This window comes from Bos grunniens, chromosome 2 (assembly GCF_055505025.1).
Source record: "Bos grunniens cultivar Pamir isolate PY7600 chromosome 2, Bosgru_T2T1.0, whole genome shotgun sequence".
NCBI classification, from domain to species: Eukaryota; Metazoa; Chordata; class Mammalia; order Artiodactyla; family Bovidae; genus Bos; species Bos grunniens.
In genome coordinates, this window is record NC_141166.1 from 18,935,279 (window position 1) to 18,951,940 (window position 16,662).

General features: G+C 37.1%; 1 protein-coding gene across 50 annotated transcripts in view; it reads left to right on the forward strand.

Annotated features, from left to right (window-relative positions):
- The window catches only part of TRIP12 (thyroid hormone receptor interactor 12), a 151,338-nt gene that overhangs the window by 96,514 nt on the left and 38,162 nt on the right, over window positions 1-16,662 (forward strand). For 17 of the 50 annotated variants that reach the window (XM_086337219.1, XM_086337296.1, XM_086336995.1 and 14 more), the window contains 10 exons: window positions 4,166-4,314; window positions 7,710-7,745; window positions 7,830-7,925; window positions 9,017-9,109; window positions 9,303-9,464; window positions 10,555-10,623; window positions 10,721-10,886; window positions 13,626-13,743; window positions 13,859-14,015; window positions 15,900-15,972. In XM_086337219.1, coding sequence (XP_086193345.1) covers window positions 4,166-4,314; window positions 7,710-7,745; window positions 7,830-7,925; window positions 9,017-9,109; window positions 9,303-9,464; window positions 10,555-10,623; window positions 10,721-10,886; window positions 13,626-13,743; window positions 13,859-14,015; window positions 15,900-15,972 — 1,119 coding nt within the window. Of the gene's footprint in view, window positions 1-4,165; window positions 4,315-7,709; window positions 7,746-7,829; window positions 7,926-9,016; window positions 9,110-9,302; window positions 9,465-10,554; window positions 10,624-10,720; window positions 10,887-13,625; window positions 13,744-13,858; window positions 14,019-15,818; window positions 15,973-16,662 lie in introns of all 50 variants that reach the window. The other 33 variants (XM_086337098.1, XM_086337122.1, XM_086336944.1 and 30 more) reach the window with 3 other exon arrangements.

Below are 16,662 nucleotides of genomic sequence, written 5' to 3' on the forward strand. Positions count from 1 at the left end.
ATTCTTTGGAACTCTACATTCAGATGCTTATATATCTGTCCTTTTCTCCTTTGATTTTTGCTTCTCTTCTTTTCTCAGCTATTTGCAAGGCCTCCCCAGACAACCATTTTGCTTTTTTACATCTCTTTTCCATGGGGATGGTCTTGATCTCTGTCTCCTGTATAATGTCATGAACCTCTGTCCATAGTTCATCAGGCACTCTTATCGATCAGATCTAGTCCCTTAAATCTATTTCTCACTTCCGCTGTATAATCATAAGGGATTTGATTTAGGTCATACCTGAATGGTCTAGTGGTTTTCCCTACTTTCTTCAATTTAAGTCTGAATTTGGCAATAAGGAGTTCCTGATCTGAGCCACAATCAGCTCCTGGTCTTGTTTTTGCTGGCTGTATACAGCTTCTCCATCTTTGGCTGCAAAAAATATAATCAATCTGATTTTGGTGTTGACCATCTGCTGATGTCCATGTGTAGAGTCTTCTCTTGTGTTGTTGGAAGAGGGTGTTTGCTATGACCAGTGTGTTCTTTTGGCAAAACTCTATTAGTCTTTGCCCTGCTTCATTCCGTATTCCAAGGCCAAATTTTCCTGTTACACCAGGTGTTTCTTGACTTCCTACTTTTGCATTCCAGTCCCCTATAATGAAAAGGACATCTTTTTTGGGTGTTAGTTCTAAAAGGTCTTGTAGGTCTTCATAGAACCGTTCAGCTTCAGCTTCTTCAGCATTAACTGGTTGGGGCATAGACTTGGATTACTGTGATATTGAATGGTTTGCCTTGGAAACTAACAGAGATCATTCTGTTGTTTTTGAGATTGCATCCAAATACTGCATTTCGGACTCTTGTGTTGACCATGATGGCTACTCCATTTCTTCTGAGGGATTCCTGCCCGTAGTAGTAGATATAATGGTCATCTGAGTTAACTTCACCCATTCCAGTCCATTTTAGTTTGCTGATTCCTAGAATGTCGACGTTCACTCTTGCCATCTCCTGTTTGACCACTTCCAATTTGCCTTGGTTCATGGACCTAACATTCCAGGTTCCTATGCAATATTGTTCTTTACAGCATTGGACCTTGCTTCTATCACCAGGCACATCCACACCTGGGTATTGTTTTTGCTTTGGCTCCATCCCTTCATTCTTTCTGGAGTTATTTCTCCACTGATCTCCAGTAGCATATCGGGCCCCTACTGACCTGGGGAGTTTCTCTTTCAGTATCCTATCATTTTGCCTTTTCATACTGTTCATGGGGTTCCCAAGGCAAGAATACTGAAGTGGTTTGCCATTCCCTTCTCCAGTGGACCACATTCTGTCAGACCTCTCCACCATGACCCACCCGTCTTGGGTGGCTCCACACAGCATGGCTTAGTTTCATTGAGTTAGACAAGGCTGTGGTCCTAGTGTGATTAGATAGTTTTCTGTGATTATAGTTTCAGTGTGTCTGCCCTCTGATGCCCTCTCAGAACACCTACTGTCTTACTTGGATTTCTCTTACCTTGGACGTGGGGTATCTCTTTACGGCTGCTCCAGCAAAGTGCAGCCACTGCTCCTTACCTTGAATGAGGGGTATCTCCTCACTGGCCGCCGCTCCTGACCTTGAACGTGGCGTAGCTCCTCTTGGCCCTCCTGCACCCGTGCAGCCAGTGCTCCTTCGATGTGGGGTTGCTCCTCTCAGCAACCTTTGATAGTGTGGTTTTTTTCAAAGTGTAGTTTGTGAGTTCCTCGGTTGTGCCTGAGATCCTTACATTGAATTCATAAGGCCAAGGCTGATGGTAATTAGTAAGATTTTTCCTTTTCTCTCGTTTGAACTAAAAGTGTAGAAGCTGTGGTGGGTGTAAAACTGCTGGTACCTTAATAAGAATCAAGGCAGAGATACCAAATGACTGGCAGTCATGTTATTCTGCAATGTTAAATAGGTACATGTCTTTTAAATAATCTTCGTGACAAAGTAGGGTCCTTTTTTTTTTTCTTCCACTTCATCTCAGATAACCTTGTATCATAGGTTGAGAGTGGAAGTGAAAGTGACTGTACAGCTGTTTTATTAAGCTTGACATTTAAATGATTTGCAGCGACAGCAAAATAGTGCTACTACATTTTTTTTGTTTTGGAAAAATATGGTCTTTTCCACAAAAAGTTTGTTTATATTAATATGTAATGAATTAATCAAGTACTTAAAATTTTTTCTCTTTTAATTCCCGACACATTTTATAAATAACAGTAGATATAAACCATGTACGCAAGAGTGCTTTGGGGACTGGGGAGGGATTCTCAGTAATTTTGTATAAAATAATCCTTAGAACCAAAATTCACTGATCTGTTTGAGGTTATTTCTCTTCATATAGCAAAGGAAAATAATGGCATTGACTTTCTGTTGTTGCTTTCAGTTTGAGATAAGGTCTTTTTACGACCATCCCAAAAGACCAGTGGCATTATGACAATTTTTTTTTTTAATGATTACTTTGATCATGCTGAAATGATCCATATGCTTAGAACTGCCAGCCTCAATATTTATAAGACATACCATTGCTTGTGTTAATTTTTCCTATTTTAGGTTGTGGTTTTTAGGGTACTTTGAATGATTTCATTCTTTAAAAACAAATCCAGAAGCAGCTAAGGATTCTTTTGTTTTCACAGTTATTTTCCCTTAATTTTTTTTTCTCTCACATTATTTCAACACAAAAATGATAAGCCTGCCCTAAGTGGAACTGATTTTATTTAGTTTGAAGAATTTTAAAGAGGCTGTTCCTTTGAACTGCAATTTCTTGTAGTATATTTATGGGTGGACTCTTAATTATGATGAAAAGAGTTAGTGATATTCTGCAGTTCGATAGCCACAGCCTTAAATAATAGAGAAAACAGACTTTGTGAGGATTATTGTGCATCCCTTTGAAAGGTGTTTGCCCTCCAAGAAGATCATTCCTGTTTAATTGGGGGGGGGGGAATTGCTGTTCATGTGAATTCTACATTCATTGACAGTTTCCAAATGTGTATCATTTCTAAGCATTTCAGTAGTAAGTGGATTTTTTCATTTCAGTAGTAAGTGGGAAAAATCCAATACACAAGGAGCAATTGGAAAAGGTCTTGAGAATGAAAGGGTTTGAATAACATCAGGTTTACATTTGTAAGTTTTAATGGAGTTAATAATGGTTACAAGAAGGAGGGTGTCCAGGAAAATTTGAAACACATTTGTAGACTTTATTTTTGACTTAGTTTATTGATAACTTATTTATTGTGGTAGTTGAGTCTTAGCATTTTTCAAATGTTTTGAGGATGGAATTAAACCTTTAAAGTAGAAGTTCTCTAAAGCACTGTGGTAGCAGCATATGCACATGAAGTGAGAGGAGGTGAAAAGGCTCATCTTTTGATGTTTTGGGAAATCATTCTTGGCATTCCCTTTGGTTAAATGCATTATTGTTCTGTTTGTCTTTATTTCTGTGCTTTCACTGTTACTTGCATTCCATTTATTCTGATGGAGGTGTTTAGAGGTATATAACATTTCCTTTGATGCCTGGGCATCATTGTTTACCAGGTTTTTATTACGGCAGAAGAGACTTTTTGCTCATTAGATAATACATATTTTTAAAAAGCAGGTAGCTCAGCTGATAAAGACTCTGCCTGCAATACAAGAGACCCCGGTTCAATTCCTGGGTTAGGAAGATCCCCTGGAGAAGGGATAGGCTACCCACTCCAGTATTCTTAGGCTTCCCTGGTGGCTCAGTTGGTAAAGAGTCTGCTTGCAATGTGGGAGACCTGGGTTTGATCCCTGGGTTGGAAAGATCCCCTGGAAGAGGGCATGGCAACCCACTCCAGTATTCTTGCCTGGAGAATCCCCATGGAGAGAAGACCCTGGCAGACTGCAGTGCATGGGGTTGCAGAAAGTTGGATACAACTGAGCAACTCAGTATACACATGCTAAGTGTAGTCAGTCCATGTTAGTCTTAGGGATATTACTTTTTGTTGCATCTGTTAAAATCAATCAACATCTCTCATTTAAAAAGATTAAAAGAGGAGAGTATAAATAACTGTGACATTGCTTTAAGGCCGAGTAAAATCCCTCTTTAGTTGGGATCCAAAGAAGAAAAGTAGCCAGCTGACTGTGTAAAGTTACACTTAACACCTAGTAATAATTTTCTTAAAGGTTTAAAAGTAGTGATTTTATTTCTGTGTGCAGGTTCTAAGGCCCAGCAGCTTCTGCAAGGACTACAAGCAAGCGACGAAAGCCAGCAGCTCCAAGCCGTTATTGAGATGTGTCAGTTACTGGTTATGGGGAATGAGGAGACGCTGGGAGGGTTTCCTGTCAAGAGTGTAGTTCCAGCTTTGGTAAGAGAATTTTCCCCTCATTTTATCCCACTCATGCCCTGAGTGCTGCTCTTATTTTTATAAAAGCATGATCATTGTCATTAGGAACTTTAGAATATAATAGAACTAAGAGTAGAGTGCAGCTTATCCTTTTATTTCAGGCCTATAGAGATTGTGCATGACTTAATGATGAATGACTAAAATTTCTAAACCATCTCTTGGTGAATAGTTACCTTATCTTTGATACCTAAATGATCCATGTAGTTTTCCATTTTAAGTGGTTATCCCCTTTAGGTGGTAACTTGACTTACTATGCCAAAATTCACATGCTTTTTTTCTTTTAAACTCGTGATTCATGGGACAATAACAAAACAGCTCACTTGTGGGTTGTCTTTGTAGGCAGTCAATACTTCCTGCTTGATAGTTGTGTGCATGGCCATGCAGTCCAGCCAGAAGAAGACCAAATGGATTCTCCAGCTTAAAAAAGGGGGTTATGTTAAATAGAAATAGGAGAAACAAAACAACAGTACTCAGCAATAGAAAAACGAGTTAAAAAAATGATTTTCAACACAGTTATGAGTTGATGTTTAGAATTTTTTAACATCTTAATCCCTTATGCTTTTTAATGTGAAAACAAAAAGAGAAATCGCCATTAGTAAGTGTGTAGGCCCTTGAACATGATAAGTCTTTTAAGTAGTGGCTTGGTAATATTCACAATGCAAGATTAAAGAAATTGATTATAATTTAAGATTAAAATTAAATCTGAATAAAATCAAGACAAGATTAACATAGACATGAATATATTCATAGCATATATTACATTGCAAGTTAAAATAAATATCATTTAAGTCTTTGTTTGCACATCTAGTAAAGTTGAGAAAAATGGAACCAGGATTGGAGTATCAGATTGTCTCGTGGAGAGCCAGTCAAATACAGGATGATACAGTCTTGGTTCTGCTTGTTGGCTGGCTCTGCTCTAGCAGAGAGTAGTGAAGAATAGAGCAGTCTCTCTTCCTGTGCAGACCTCCTGCTAACAGAAGCTGGCTCTCAAGCCTACCTGTGCCATCCCACAGGCTTGCATATTAATATTATTTAACATTTCATGAAAGTGATATTATCCTTTGTATTCTGACATTCACCTATGTTTATATGCATGCTCAAGTTATTGATTTCTTCAACAGCTGTCTTTTAGGACCTGAATTAACTTCCTTGTTTGTTTTTGTTCATTTAAAAATAAACAGTAATAAAGAACTAGGTTACCATGTAGCAATACTATCTCTTTTAAACTGCAGCTTTTAGTTAAATAAAGAAGCTGTTAAATCTGGACCAAAACATTAACAAAATCTAGTTCTTCTTAATTTGCTGGTTATTGATTGGATTCGAGTACTTAGTGGACCTGTGCAAGTCAGCTCATGCTATTAGTAGTGAGTTGTCCAGATTTGTCCTTCATAACAGTTGAATGTTACAAACATATATCCACCAATCACCATACACTTGTATGACCATAAACAGTCATTTTGGTGAAGAATCTATTTCCAGCAGTTCTCAAATGTGGTCTTAAAAGGGTCAATTCAGTCGCTCAGTCGTGTCCGACTCTTTGCAACCCTATGAATTGCAGCAGGCCAGGCCTCCCTGTCCATCACCATCTCCCGGAGTTCACTGAAACTCACATCCATCGAGTCGGTGATGCCATCCAGCCATCTCATCCTCTATCGTCCCCTTCTCCTCCTGCCCCCAATCCCTCTCAGCATCAGAGTCTTTTCCAATGAGTCAACTCTTCGCATGAGGTGGCCAAAGTATTGGAGTTTCAGCTTTAGCATCATTCCTTCCAAAGAACACCCAGGGCTGATCTCCTTTAGAATGGACTCGTTGGATCTCCTTGCAGTCCAAGGGACTCTCAAGAGTCTTCTCCAACACCACAGTTCAAAAGCACCAATTCTTCGGCACTCAGCTTTCTTCACAGTCCAACTCTCACATCCATACATGACCACTGGAAAAACCATAGCCTTGACTAGACAGACCTTTGTTGGCAAAGTAGTCTCTGCTTTTGAATACGCTATCTAGGTTGGTCATAACTTTCCTCCCAAGGAGTAAGCGTCTTTTAATTTCATGGCTGCAGTCACCATCTGCAGTGATTTTGGAGCCCAGAAAAATAAAGTCTGACACTGTTTCCACTGTTTTCCCATCTATTTCCCGTGAAGTGATGGGACCAGATGCCATGATCTTTGTTTTCTGCATGTTGAGCTTTAAGCCAACTTTTTCACTCTCCTCTTTCACTTTCATCAAGAGGCTTTTTAGTTCCTCTTCACTTTCTTCTATAAGGGTGGTGTCATCTACAAGGTTCATTCCCCCTTAAAGAATTGGAGAACTTACTGTTCTATCTGTTAACATAAGAATTCCTTTCAATTTAGAGTAGATGTTTTTTGTGAGTGATTTATAGGTGATATGAGACAGAGTGTGCATGCTCGCATGTGTTTGTGGGTTTATGTGGTATATTTAATAGAAATAGTTATCAAGACCTCTCATATATAGATATAATTACCCAGCATAATTCAGAGCTGAGAAGAATTCGTATTAAATGAATATTATGTTAGAATATCTGATGTCTGTTATTATAATCATGTATTTAATTGGTACTTTACAGCTTAAATTTGACACATTTAAACTTTTCCATTGAACTGCAATGATTGCTTCCCCAAGTAGGAAGTTTCTTTGGTAGCTTTTACTACTTAAAGAAGATGGAGTGTGTGTATCTGTAGCAGTTTTGCTTGCCCTTTTTTGAAAAACACAGTTGGAAACTGCTTAAGGTCTTTTCCACAAGAAAAACTAAAATTAGATCTGATGTTTGGACTAATTCGTGTGTTTTTGAAATAATTACATTGAATTTTAATTAGTGCCTAATTCGTTTTTCATGTGATCAATATTGTGTTCAAATTCTATACTGTTGTGTATTTTACAGCTGAATTAAGTGGTGCTTAGCTCAAGTTTTAGAGAAGCTGATCTATAAGAGTTTAAGCTATGATACTGAATCTGTACTGATAGTTAATTTAACAAATTTCTATAGGCTTCTGGTCCATTTATTTGTGTACTAAGTACTTGCTGACAGATAAGTCCTCAGTGATGTTTTCATGGGCTTCGAAACGGGAGACAGTGTTACTAGGAGGGTTGGTTGTAAGCAACCTGAATGCTGACCCCAATCATGAGGTGATGATTATCCCTTGTCAGAGCTTCAGTGTACGAGTCATGCCATCCTAAGCATAAGCATTTCTTGTGTATGCATGCTTGGTTTTAACTTGAGGTTATTTTTTTTATGGTAAAGTTCATGAGTCATACTGTTCTATTTCAGTTGAAATAGAAGAAGTACTTCTAGGATTTTAAGAATATAGCTTCTAATACTTTGAAATCTTTTTAAACAGATAACATTGCTGCAGATGGAACATAATTTTGATATTGTAAGTATGTGCTATGTTTTAAAAGACTCACTCCAAACTTATTTTTTTTTTGTTTTTATTGAGTGAACATGGCTTCTTTTGTAGATGAACCATGCTTGTCGAGCCTTAACATACATGATGGAAGCACTTCCTCGATCATCGGCTGTGGTAGTTGATGCAATTCCTGTCTTTTTAGAAAAGGTAATCCTACTTTTGCCTAACTGTTTGAAGCAGGCATAGAGGAGTCAATGGACCTCCTGACTACTGAATTCTAAAGTTGTATATCAGATTGTAAGGCCACATTAAAAGACACATTTTAGCATCCATTATCTAACTAAAGTATATTTTTTAGCCAAGATTCCAGAAAAATGTTTTGTGTTTAGCAGATCGTAGTTTAAAGCTGATGCTAATAAGCATTTGTGTTATATCATCCCAGTGTTAAAATTTTTAATAATGGCAGTTATTGCACTAGTGTAAAAATCTTTCAGAGAAGAACTTAAAGCACTTGATTAAAAATGATTTCATTGTTTCTAGAAAACATCCCAGTGAGGTTGATAGCTATTTATACCCTCATTTTACAGCTGAGGAGGCTGAGCCAGACAAAATGCCTTGCTCAAGGTCATAAAGTGAGGCAGTGGAGAAAGGAAATTTTTTCATATGGTCTGTGGTAGGTTGTTTTTGGTCTGTTTTAAGGACCTTTTTCTTTTTAATGCACAATAAAATTTGCATTATCTGAAAACCTTGAAATATGCTAAAAACTGTAAAACTTGATTTTTTAAAATTTGTTCCATAAACCAACCCGTTTATTTTAAATCTGAAGATTTAAAGTTATATAATTGAATTTAGTTTATTCTTTAAAACATATTTTTCAACATCTTATAAAATGGTTGGAAGGAAGCTATATTGCCAATATGCTATAGCTTACATGCATAAGTCACTGGTTTCCTGTGGTGGGTTTCAGGTTAGAAACAGTATTTATTGTTTAGTCGCTAAATCATGTCCAACTCTTTGCGACCCCATAAACTGTAGCCTGCCAGGCTCCTCTGTCCATGAGATTCCCCAGGTAAGAATACTGGAGTGGGTTGCCATTCCCTTCTCCAGGAATCTTCCCGACCTAGGGATCATACCTGTTATCTCTTGCATTGGCAGACAGATTCTTTACCACTGTGCCACCAGGGAAGCATAGAGGCAGTATAGATTGATGAAAATTAAAGATGTTTATTCCCATAGAAGATGAGTAGCAAGTAAGAGCACTTGAATGATAACCTTGTTCCTTATTTGTATGTTCCCAGCTGCAAGTTATTCAGTGTATTGATGTGGCCGAGCAGGCCTTGACGGCCTTGGAGATGTTATCACGTAGACACAGTAAAGCCATTCTCCAGGCGGTAAGTGTTGTTACCAAAGGACTGTTTCCTTTAATGTTGAATTTTAGATCCATATTTGTATTAGCTCCTAGATTGCAGCCTCTGTAAGGTTCCCATGCTGTTTCCAAAGTGATGTGCTAGACTTTTTTCTTTCTTTTCATAATTGCTGATAAAAGAGTACTTCTTCGCTTTTAACAGTTTTCCTATATTTTAGGGTGGTTTGGCAGACTGCTTGCTGTATCTAGAGTTCTTCAGCATAAATGCCCAAAGAAACGCGCTAGCAATTGCAGCCAATTGCTGCCAGAGTATCACGCCAGATGAATTTCATTTTGTGGCGGATTCCCTCCCATTGCTTACCCAAAGGCTAACCCACCAGGTAAAATGCAAACCTATCTTATGCGGCATAAAACATGTTTATTAAATTTTTTTAAAATGCCATTTTCACCTGGAGTCTTAAATCTTCCAACTGGGTATGTAAATTGGAAATGTTCTGATCTTTGTCTTTTCCTGTTAACTAGTCATAGACCATATTAGGTTATTTTATGAAATTTCAATGGATTTACCCAAATGACAAGGTATCAACTATTTTGACTTTAGGGGTAAATTTATTATTTCAGCAGACACTTGAGTGTTTCCTATGTGATATGATGAGAATTTGCTTTTATAAAGATCACCCTTTCCTGAAAGCTGTTGAGTTAGGCAGAGAGGACCAGAGAGGGTATGGATTAAGATCAGAGAAGAAATGAGACTATGTATGTTCCACATAAAAATGAAATAAGAAATGTAGATTGCAGCTGTCTGGGACTGGCAAAGAACAGGAGCAGCTCTAGAGGAGAAGGCATCAGTGGGCCTGGTGTACTATATGATAAGCAGAGCTCATGTAGCCTCTCTTGCAGGACAGATGAGCCAAGTTTGAAGGTTGTAGAGAAATATAATTTTCTTGTAATGTTTCAAAGTGTTGTTATTGCTAAAGAGATTTTAAGAGATTTGGCTTTTAAGTCATCTTTATAAAATATGCTTAAAAGCATCTCAGGGAAAATTAGATACATAAAACATACAGACATACCTCAGAGATAGTGTGGATTTGGTTCCAACCACTGCAATAAAGCAAAAGATCACAATAAAGGGCATCACAAGAATGTTTTAAAAGTTTCTACTTATAAGGCTGTTTAAAATGATAGGATGTTTATTTTTATTATAGTTTTTGTTTAGGTATTGAAATTGTAGAAGCACAAAAGTTGGTTTTTTTTTTGATATAACTTGCTTTTTATTTGTTGAGGTCTTATAGGAAGTACAGATTTTATCAGTATGGTTTCCCTTTGTATTAAAATCATGACTTTACTGATTGCTTGCTTAGGTTCACAGCATTTTCAAAACTCACATCTTTGAAGAATTTGGGGTTAGGATAGTGAAAATGTTTTATATTAACAAACTTTATTTTCCTTTATTTAAAAAAAAACAAACAGGACAAAAAGTCAGTAGAAAGCACTTGCCTTTGTTTTGCACGTCTAGTGGACAACTTCCAACATGAGGAGGTAAGCATTTAGTCTGTTGATATTCTCATGAAGTTGTTAAACTGCTAACTCAGAATGTAACAGTTTTTTTTTTTTTTTTTTCCTTGTGTTTCTGCAGAATTTACTCCAGCAGGTTGCTTCCAAAGATCTGCTAACAAATGTTCAACAACTGTTGGTAGTAACTCCACCAATTTTAAGTTCTGGGATGTTTATAATGGTGGTTCGCATGTTTTCTCTGATGTGTTCCAATTGTCCAACTTTAGCAGTTCAACTTATGAAGCAAAGTAAGTGCTATTTTATTATTCTGTTTTAAACAAGAAAAATTGTGTGTGTTTAACCTCTGTTGATAAGTAGAGTCAACATAAGCAAGTAGAAATCACTAATATGTAGGCACTGGATAGTAAAGGAAGAAAAATGTTACTGTGTAACAAATCTGGGTGTGACAATATAGTAATGCTTTCTCCATACAGTTTTCAAAGTATATAGTGTATTAAAACTTTACTATTGGAGGGCTAAGGTCATTGCTTTCTATACAATCAGTTAAGTAATGATGCTTCCTGGGGTCACAAGAGTCAGATACGACTTAGTGACTCAACAGCAGTGATGCTTCATTAGGAGAATTCTGAGTTTATGTTACCAATAACTGCTTCTCTTCTGCTTACAGGTAGTCCTTTTGCCTACGTTAGATTTTCCAGCATTTTATGATTCCAGAATGCCTTCTCCCTCAAAATATTTACATAGATGAATGGCTTTGATCTTTGCTGGTTTAACATTTCTAAGCCCTTCTCAACCTTACCCTGTGCAGAATATTAACATTTTATCACCACTGCTATTACAGTCTCTAGTGGGCTTCCCAGGTGGCTCAGTGGTAAAGAATCTGCTTTCCATTGCAGATGTGGTTCTATTCCTAGGTCAGGAAGATCCCCTGGAGTAAGAAATGGTAACCCACTCCAGTATTCTTGTCTATGAAATCCCATGAACAGAGGAACCTGGTGGGCTATACAGTCCATGGTGTCACAAAGAGTCAGACACAACTGAGTGAGTGCACACATGTGTACACACACACACCCCTGAACACACACACAAACTGCTGTTGTAGTTGCCCGTTACTGTCTTTACTTTAGATTTCACAAGTTAATGTCAGAAGACTGTGGGTTTCAGAGAACATCTGTATATTTTGATTATTGCTAGTAGAGCATTGATCACTTCTGTATGAAACACTCATAATTGTGTATAGTTGTATATCCATAATTTTGCTTTCTGAGAATATTATCTTGGGAGTCAGTGATGACATTCACTGACAAACAGTCTTTGTACCTCTGCCTCAGGTAGATTATTAAGCGGTATAGTACTTTTCTTGTTGGGGAGGGAGGATGGGAAACTCAGGTTTAAATTTAGTCACGTTAGTTGTGAATTTTAGCACATGGCACAGTTCTTTGTAGAAAAATAGTGTTGCTGAGGTGATTTATTGAAGACATAAAGCATTTTGTCATTCCTAAACTTAGTATTCCAGAGAACACTGTTTTGCTTATGCCCTGAACAAAGTCCTCTCTGCCAAGATAAGTTTGAGGAAGATCTTTTTTTTTTTTTTTTTGAGTAGTCATAATGTACTTTCCTAATTAAAATTCCTAGAAGTCCCTTGAATTTTGGTTTCCTGAAGTTTGCACATAGATTATCTCTTGTTACCATATGGCACAGCATTTTTCCTATATCCTGGTTTGGGAAATTGCTATCTAAGTTTTGTTTTTGTTTTTAATGTTCTAGAATTACCTCGTTTGCATATTTTAGGAAGTTTGCCACATATTCATCATATAGAAGCCACTAGACTTACATTGTCTTTCTCCCTCAGTAACACAAAGGAAACATGAACCTATCTTGTTCTATTTTTTTTCAATCTCTGGTCTTTTTTTTCTTTTTAAGTTACTATTACACCATTGCCATATATTCCTGTTTCTTAAGAAAGTTGGCAAAATGAATTTTTCAAAAATTTTTAAAGATTTAATCACTACTTGTGAAATTTCTATGAGGCAGAGATTTAACTATTCATAACTCCTCTAACCAAATTGAGGCTTCCCTGGTGGCTCAGAAGGTAAAGCATCTGCCTGCAATGTGGGAGATCCAGGTTCAATCCCTGGGTTGGGAAGATCCCCTGGAGAAAGAAATGGCAACCCACTTTAGTACTCTTGTCTGGAAAATACCATGGATGGAGGAGCCTGTTAGGCTATAGTCCATGGAGTCACAAAGATTCGGACACAACTGAGCAACTTCACTTTCTTTCTGCCCGAATTAATGATGAGTACTTTCTTAACAGTAGAATACTGATTACTGGCAGGACATTTCAGTGAAATATTTATACATGTTTTGTATGTGCATATAGAACCATATGCCACAACCAACAGAGACACAGCCTTGTCTTTAGGTCCTGGTTGTTAGAATGATCAAAACCTTGGCAACTGGGAACATGTTCCACTCACTGTGTCAATGCATTAGACAAGTTTTCACCCCAGTTCTTCTATAAACTGAGATCTTCTGGGAATGGAAGTTTGTGGTAGAGGATATTTTCTTGATTTTTAAAGGTAGTTGGCATGCTTACTGTCATTTAAGTAAAGGTTTTCCTTATGACAAAATGGCAAGATTCAGATGCTTTTAATCGCTGTGTTTTATTCTTTTGGCCACACGATTTCAGTATATTATATTTGAATTGAAGAAAATACACAGATATATGTGAATCAAGGATAAAATGTTTAGTGCACTTGTTCTGCAAACTCTGTGCTCCTTAAGGAAAGTAATACAAGATTCTTAAAGTCTCTGCAGTGAACTTATGACTTAAGTCCTCAAAAGGAAATTGTTTAAATCTTCATAGTTTTTTTTTAAGGTTTTAATTCCAAGTTATTTTCACCTATCTTGAATGGTATGGCCAAACAGGAAAATACTTTTGTTTTTCCCCTTGGGAATGATTGCCTTTTAAATATGGCAATACAAGTAGTTTCATAGGCTTTGGCTTTTCATTGTTGGCTTTACAGACATTGCAGAAACGCTTCACTTTCTCCTGTGTGGTGCCTCCAATGGAAGTTGTCAGGAGCAGATTGATCTTGTTCCACGAAGTCCTCAAGAACTGTATGAACTGACATCTCTGATTTGGTAAAGATTGGGCCAATAGTTAATAATAACTGGAGGGCATTTTGCTTTAGAGACCTGGTATTTACTGACAGCTTAGAAAGCTACTTATTAAAATAATTGCACCTTTCATTTTCAGTGAACTTATGCCATGTTTACCAAAGGAAGGCATTTTTGCAGTTGATACCATGCTGAAGAAAGGCAATGCACAGAACACGGATGGGGCCATATGGCAGTGGCGGGATGACCGGGGCCTCTGGCACCCCTATAACAGGATAGACAGCCGGATCATTGAGGTAGTAGTTTCCTCGTACCGTTTAAATATGTCTTCTTTGGATGGAGTGTGGGTGTAGGGCTGGAGTCGGGAGGGGGCATGTGGACGTAAATGTGCTTAGCGTGGAATTAACTCACGATTCTCTCATTTTGTCTCCTGAGAACAAGGTCCTCATTTCTGTTGAGGTCAGAAAACATGATGTTCTAGTCCTGCTTCTGCTACTCACTACCTGATTGACTTGGAGCAAGTAATTTAAGTTCTTTGTTCCATGGTTTCCTCCTTTCTAAAAGGAAACGCGGGAGGAGTTAGGCTACATGTCTCAAAAAGTTCCTTCAGTCTCCTATCCAGAAGAAATCTCTCAAAAGCAAAGATTACATACAAGTGGCTGCTTTTCAGTATTTTTTAAAAGAGCAAAAATATAGAAAGAATTTAAATATCTAGCTCTAGGTGAATAAGTAAATTGTGGTATACACCTAAGCTTCTATGTAGTACAGACCTTACTGGGATAAAGTTTAATTACTTACAATGTGATATGCTATAAATGAAAACAAAATTATGTGATCCATGGAAACTCAGCAAAAGAGAAGAATAATAGCAAAGGAAAGAAATATACCACAATATTTATAGTGATTTTTCTGTGGAGGTTTTATGTGTGATTTTATTCTTATTTCCATACTTCAATATTAAATTTGCATTGAAATACTTCAGAACTTTCTCAGGTCAGGAAAATTTTTGCCCTTATTTAGGAAGCATTGGTCACTGCTTTATTTGAGATGCCGTGCATCATTTACTAATGTTTTCATCTATAAGATACTCAAGTATTAATATATTTTCTAATTTCAGCCTGTGTAATTAGAATGTTTTAGGACATTTACACATAGACTTTTTTTCTTTAAGTTATCTTCCACTAGTTTCTAAAAATGAATGTTTGGAAAACTTTGGAACCACTAATTTATGTTATGAAATCAAATTCTTATGACAGTATCAAAACTCAGGACCAGTTGTTCTGAGAAAGTCAGAGGTGACTAGTCTTTTGTAATTGTTAGCCTTACTTTATGAGCTGGTTGTGGTCTCTAATGCTGAGCGTTCTTCTTTTTAGCATTTTCCCAGTAATTGGATTTTCCCTGTTAGGTTACTCTCTGGTATTTTCTGAGAATCCTGACTTCCATTCAACCAAGGAATTCCATAAAAATGTATATTTTGTCACTTCTTTAGGCTGTCTAAAATCCACCAGTGTTAACTACATTGTCTCATTTGAGATACATACTGTGTAATGCTTGCCACCTCTTGGGATTACTTTTTCTACTTCCAGTTGTGTCCCTTTCAATCTTAGGGCATCATTGCAATGTAAAAGTCTTTTTTTGATGACCTAAGGATAATTTTGTAGGATCATTTTGTTTAAAGGAGGATCTTGATTGGCTCCTAGGAATCCATGATGTAAATAATATTTTAACCTAAGAATAAGGTACCAAAAGTTATACCAAAGGATAACTGATTTTTTTCTGTCAGCAGTGTCTTCAAGGCCTTTTTAACACAAATAGTATCTTCTCCGTGTCAGCGATCCTGCATGACTGGATTTTACCTGTATTTGTCTCAGGGGACCTAATGGTCCTGGGGGTGTATATATATATTTAATTAAAAATGGTTTGTTGATTGAGTAAGTTTTGTCATATCCACACTATTAAAACTTCCACATTCTGTTACTTACTGTCTGAAACCTGATGAAACAAATATGTAAGTTAGCATTTATGGAGGTCCCCACTGTGTCTTGAGTTAATAAGTTTCTCCATGTTTATATTCAAGGTTTCTCTCTCTTTGCTCTCAGGCAGCCCATCAGGTCGGTGAGGATGAGATAAGCTTGTCCACTCTGGGACGAGTTTATACTATTGATTTTAATTCTATGCAGCAAATCAATGAGGACACGGGAACAGCACGTGCCATTCAGAGAAAACCTAACCCCTTAGCCAATACTAACACTAGTAAGTACCTTTTGAAGTCAAAAGTAGTACCATGTTGTCTAGTGAATAGTGTTTGCAATAACATTTAATTGTTTTATTGAGTGTTTTTTATTATATTGAGGTAGTTGCATGGTAGGAAATAGTTCTTTTTGTTGTTGTTTTATCATGTGCTTTAATCGGTAAATCAGCCAACATAGCTTGACTGGTATCTTCCCCCAAGATTTTCCTACTTTTGTCATTTGCAGTCCTGGACTCTAGTCAGAATTGTCCTGTGTGTTTTTCTCCGCTTTCAGTTTTATTGAGATATAATTACACAGCAATGTGTGAATTTAAGATGTACCACATAATAGTTTGACTCACGTAGATCCTGAAATGATTACCACATTAGTTGGTTAGAGTAAACATCCATCTTCTCATATAGATACAAATTAAAGAAAGAGAAAAAAAGATAATTTGGGTGGTAAGAAATTCTTAGCTTTCTCATATAATATCAGCAGTGTTAATTATTTTTGTCATGTTGTACATTACATCCCTAGTATTTATTTATCTTGTAACTTTCTGACTGCCTTCATCCAGTCCCTCACCCCTTCCCCCAGTAATACTATGTTGAGTTTGGTATAGTGGACTTACAACACTGTGTTAGTTCCGGTTACACAACATAGTGAATTCAGTACCTCATACATTTCAAAATAATCACCACGATCAGTCTAC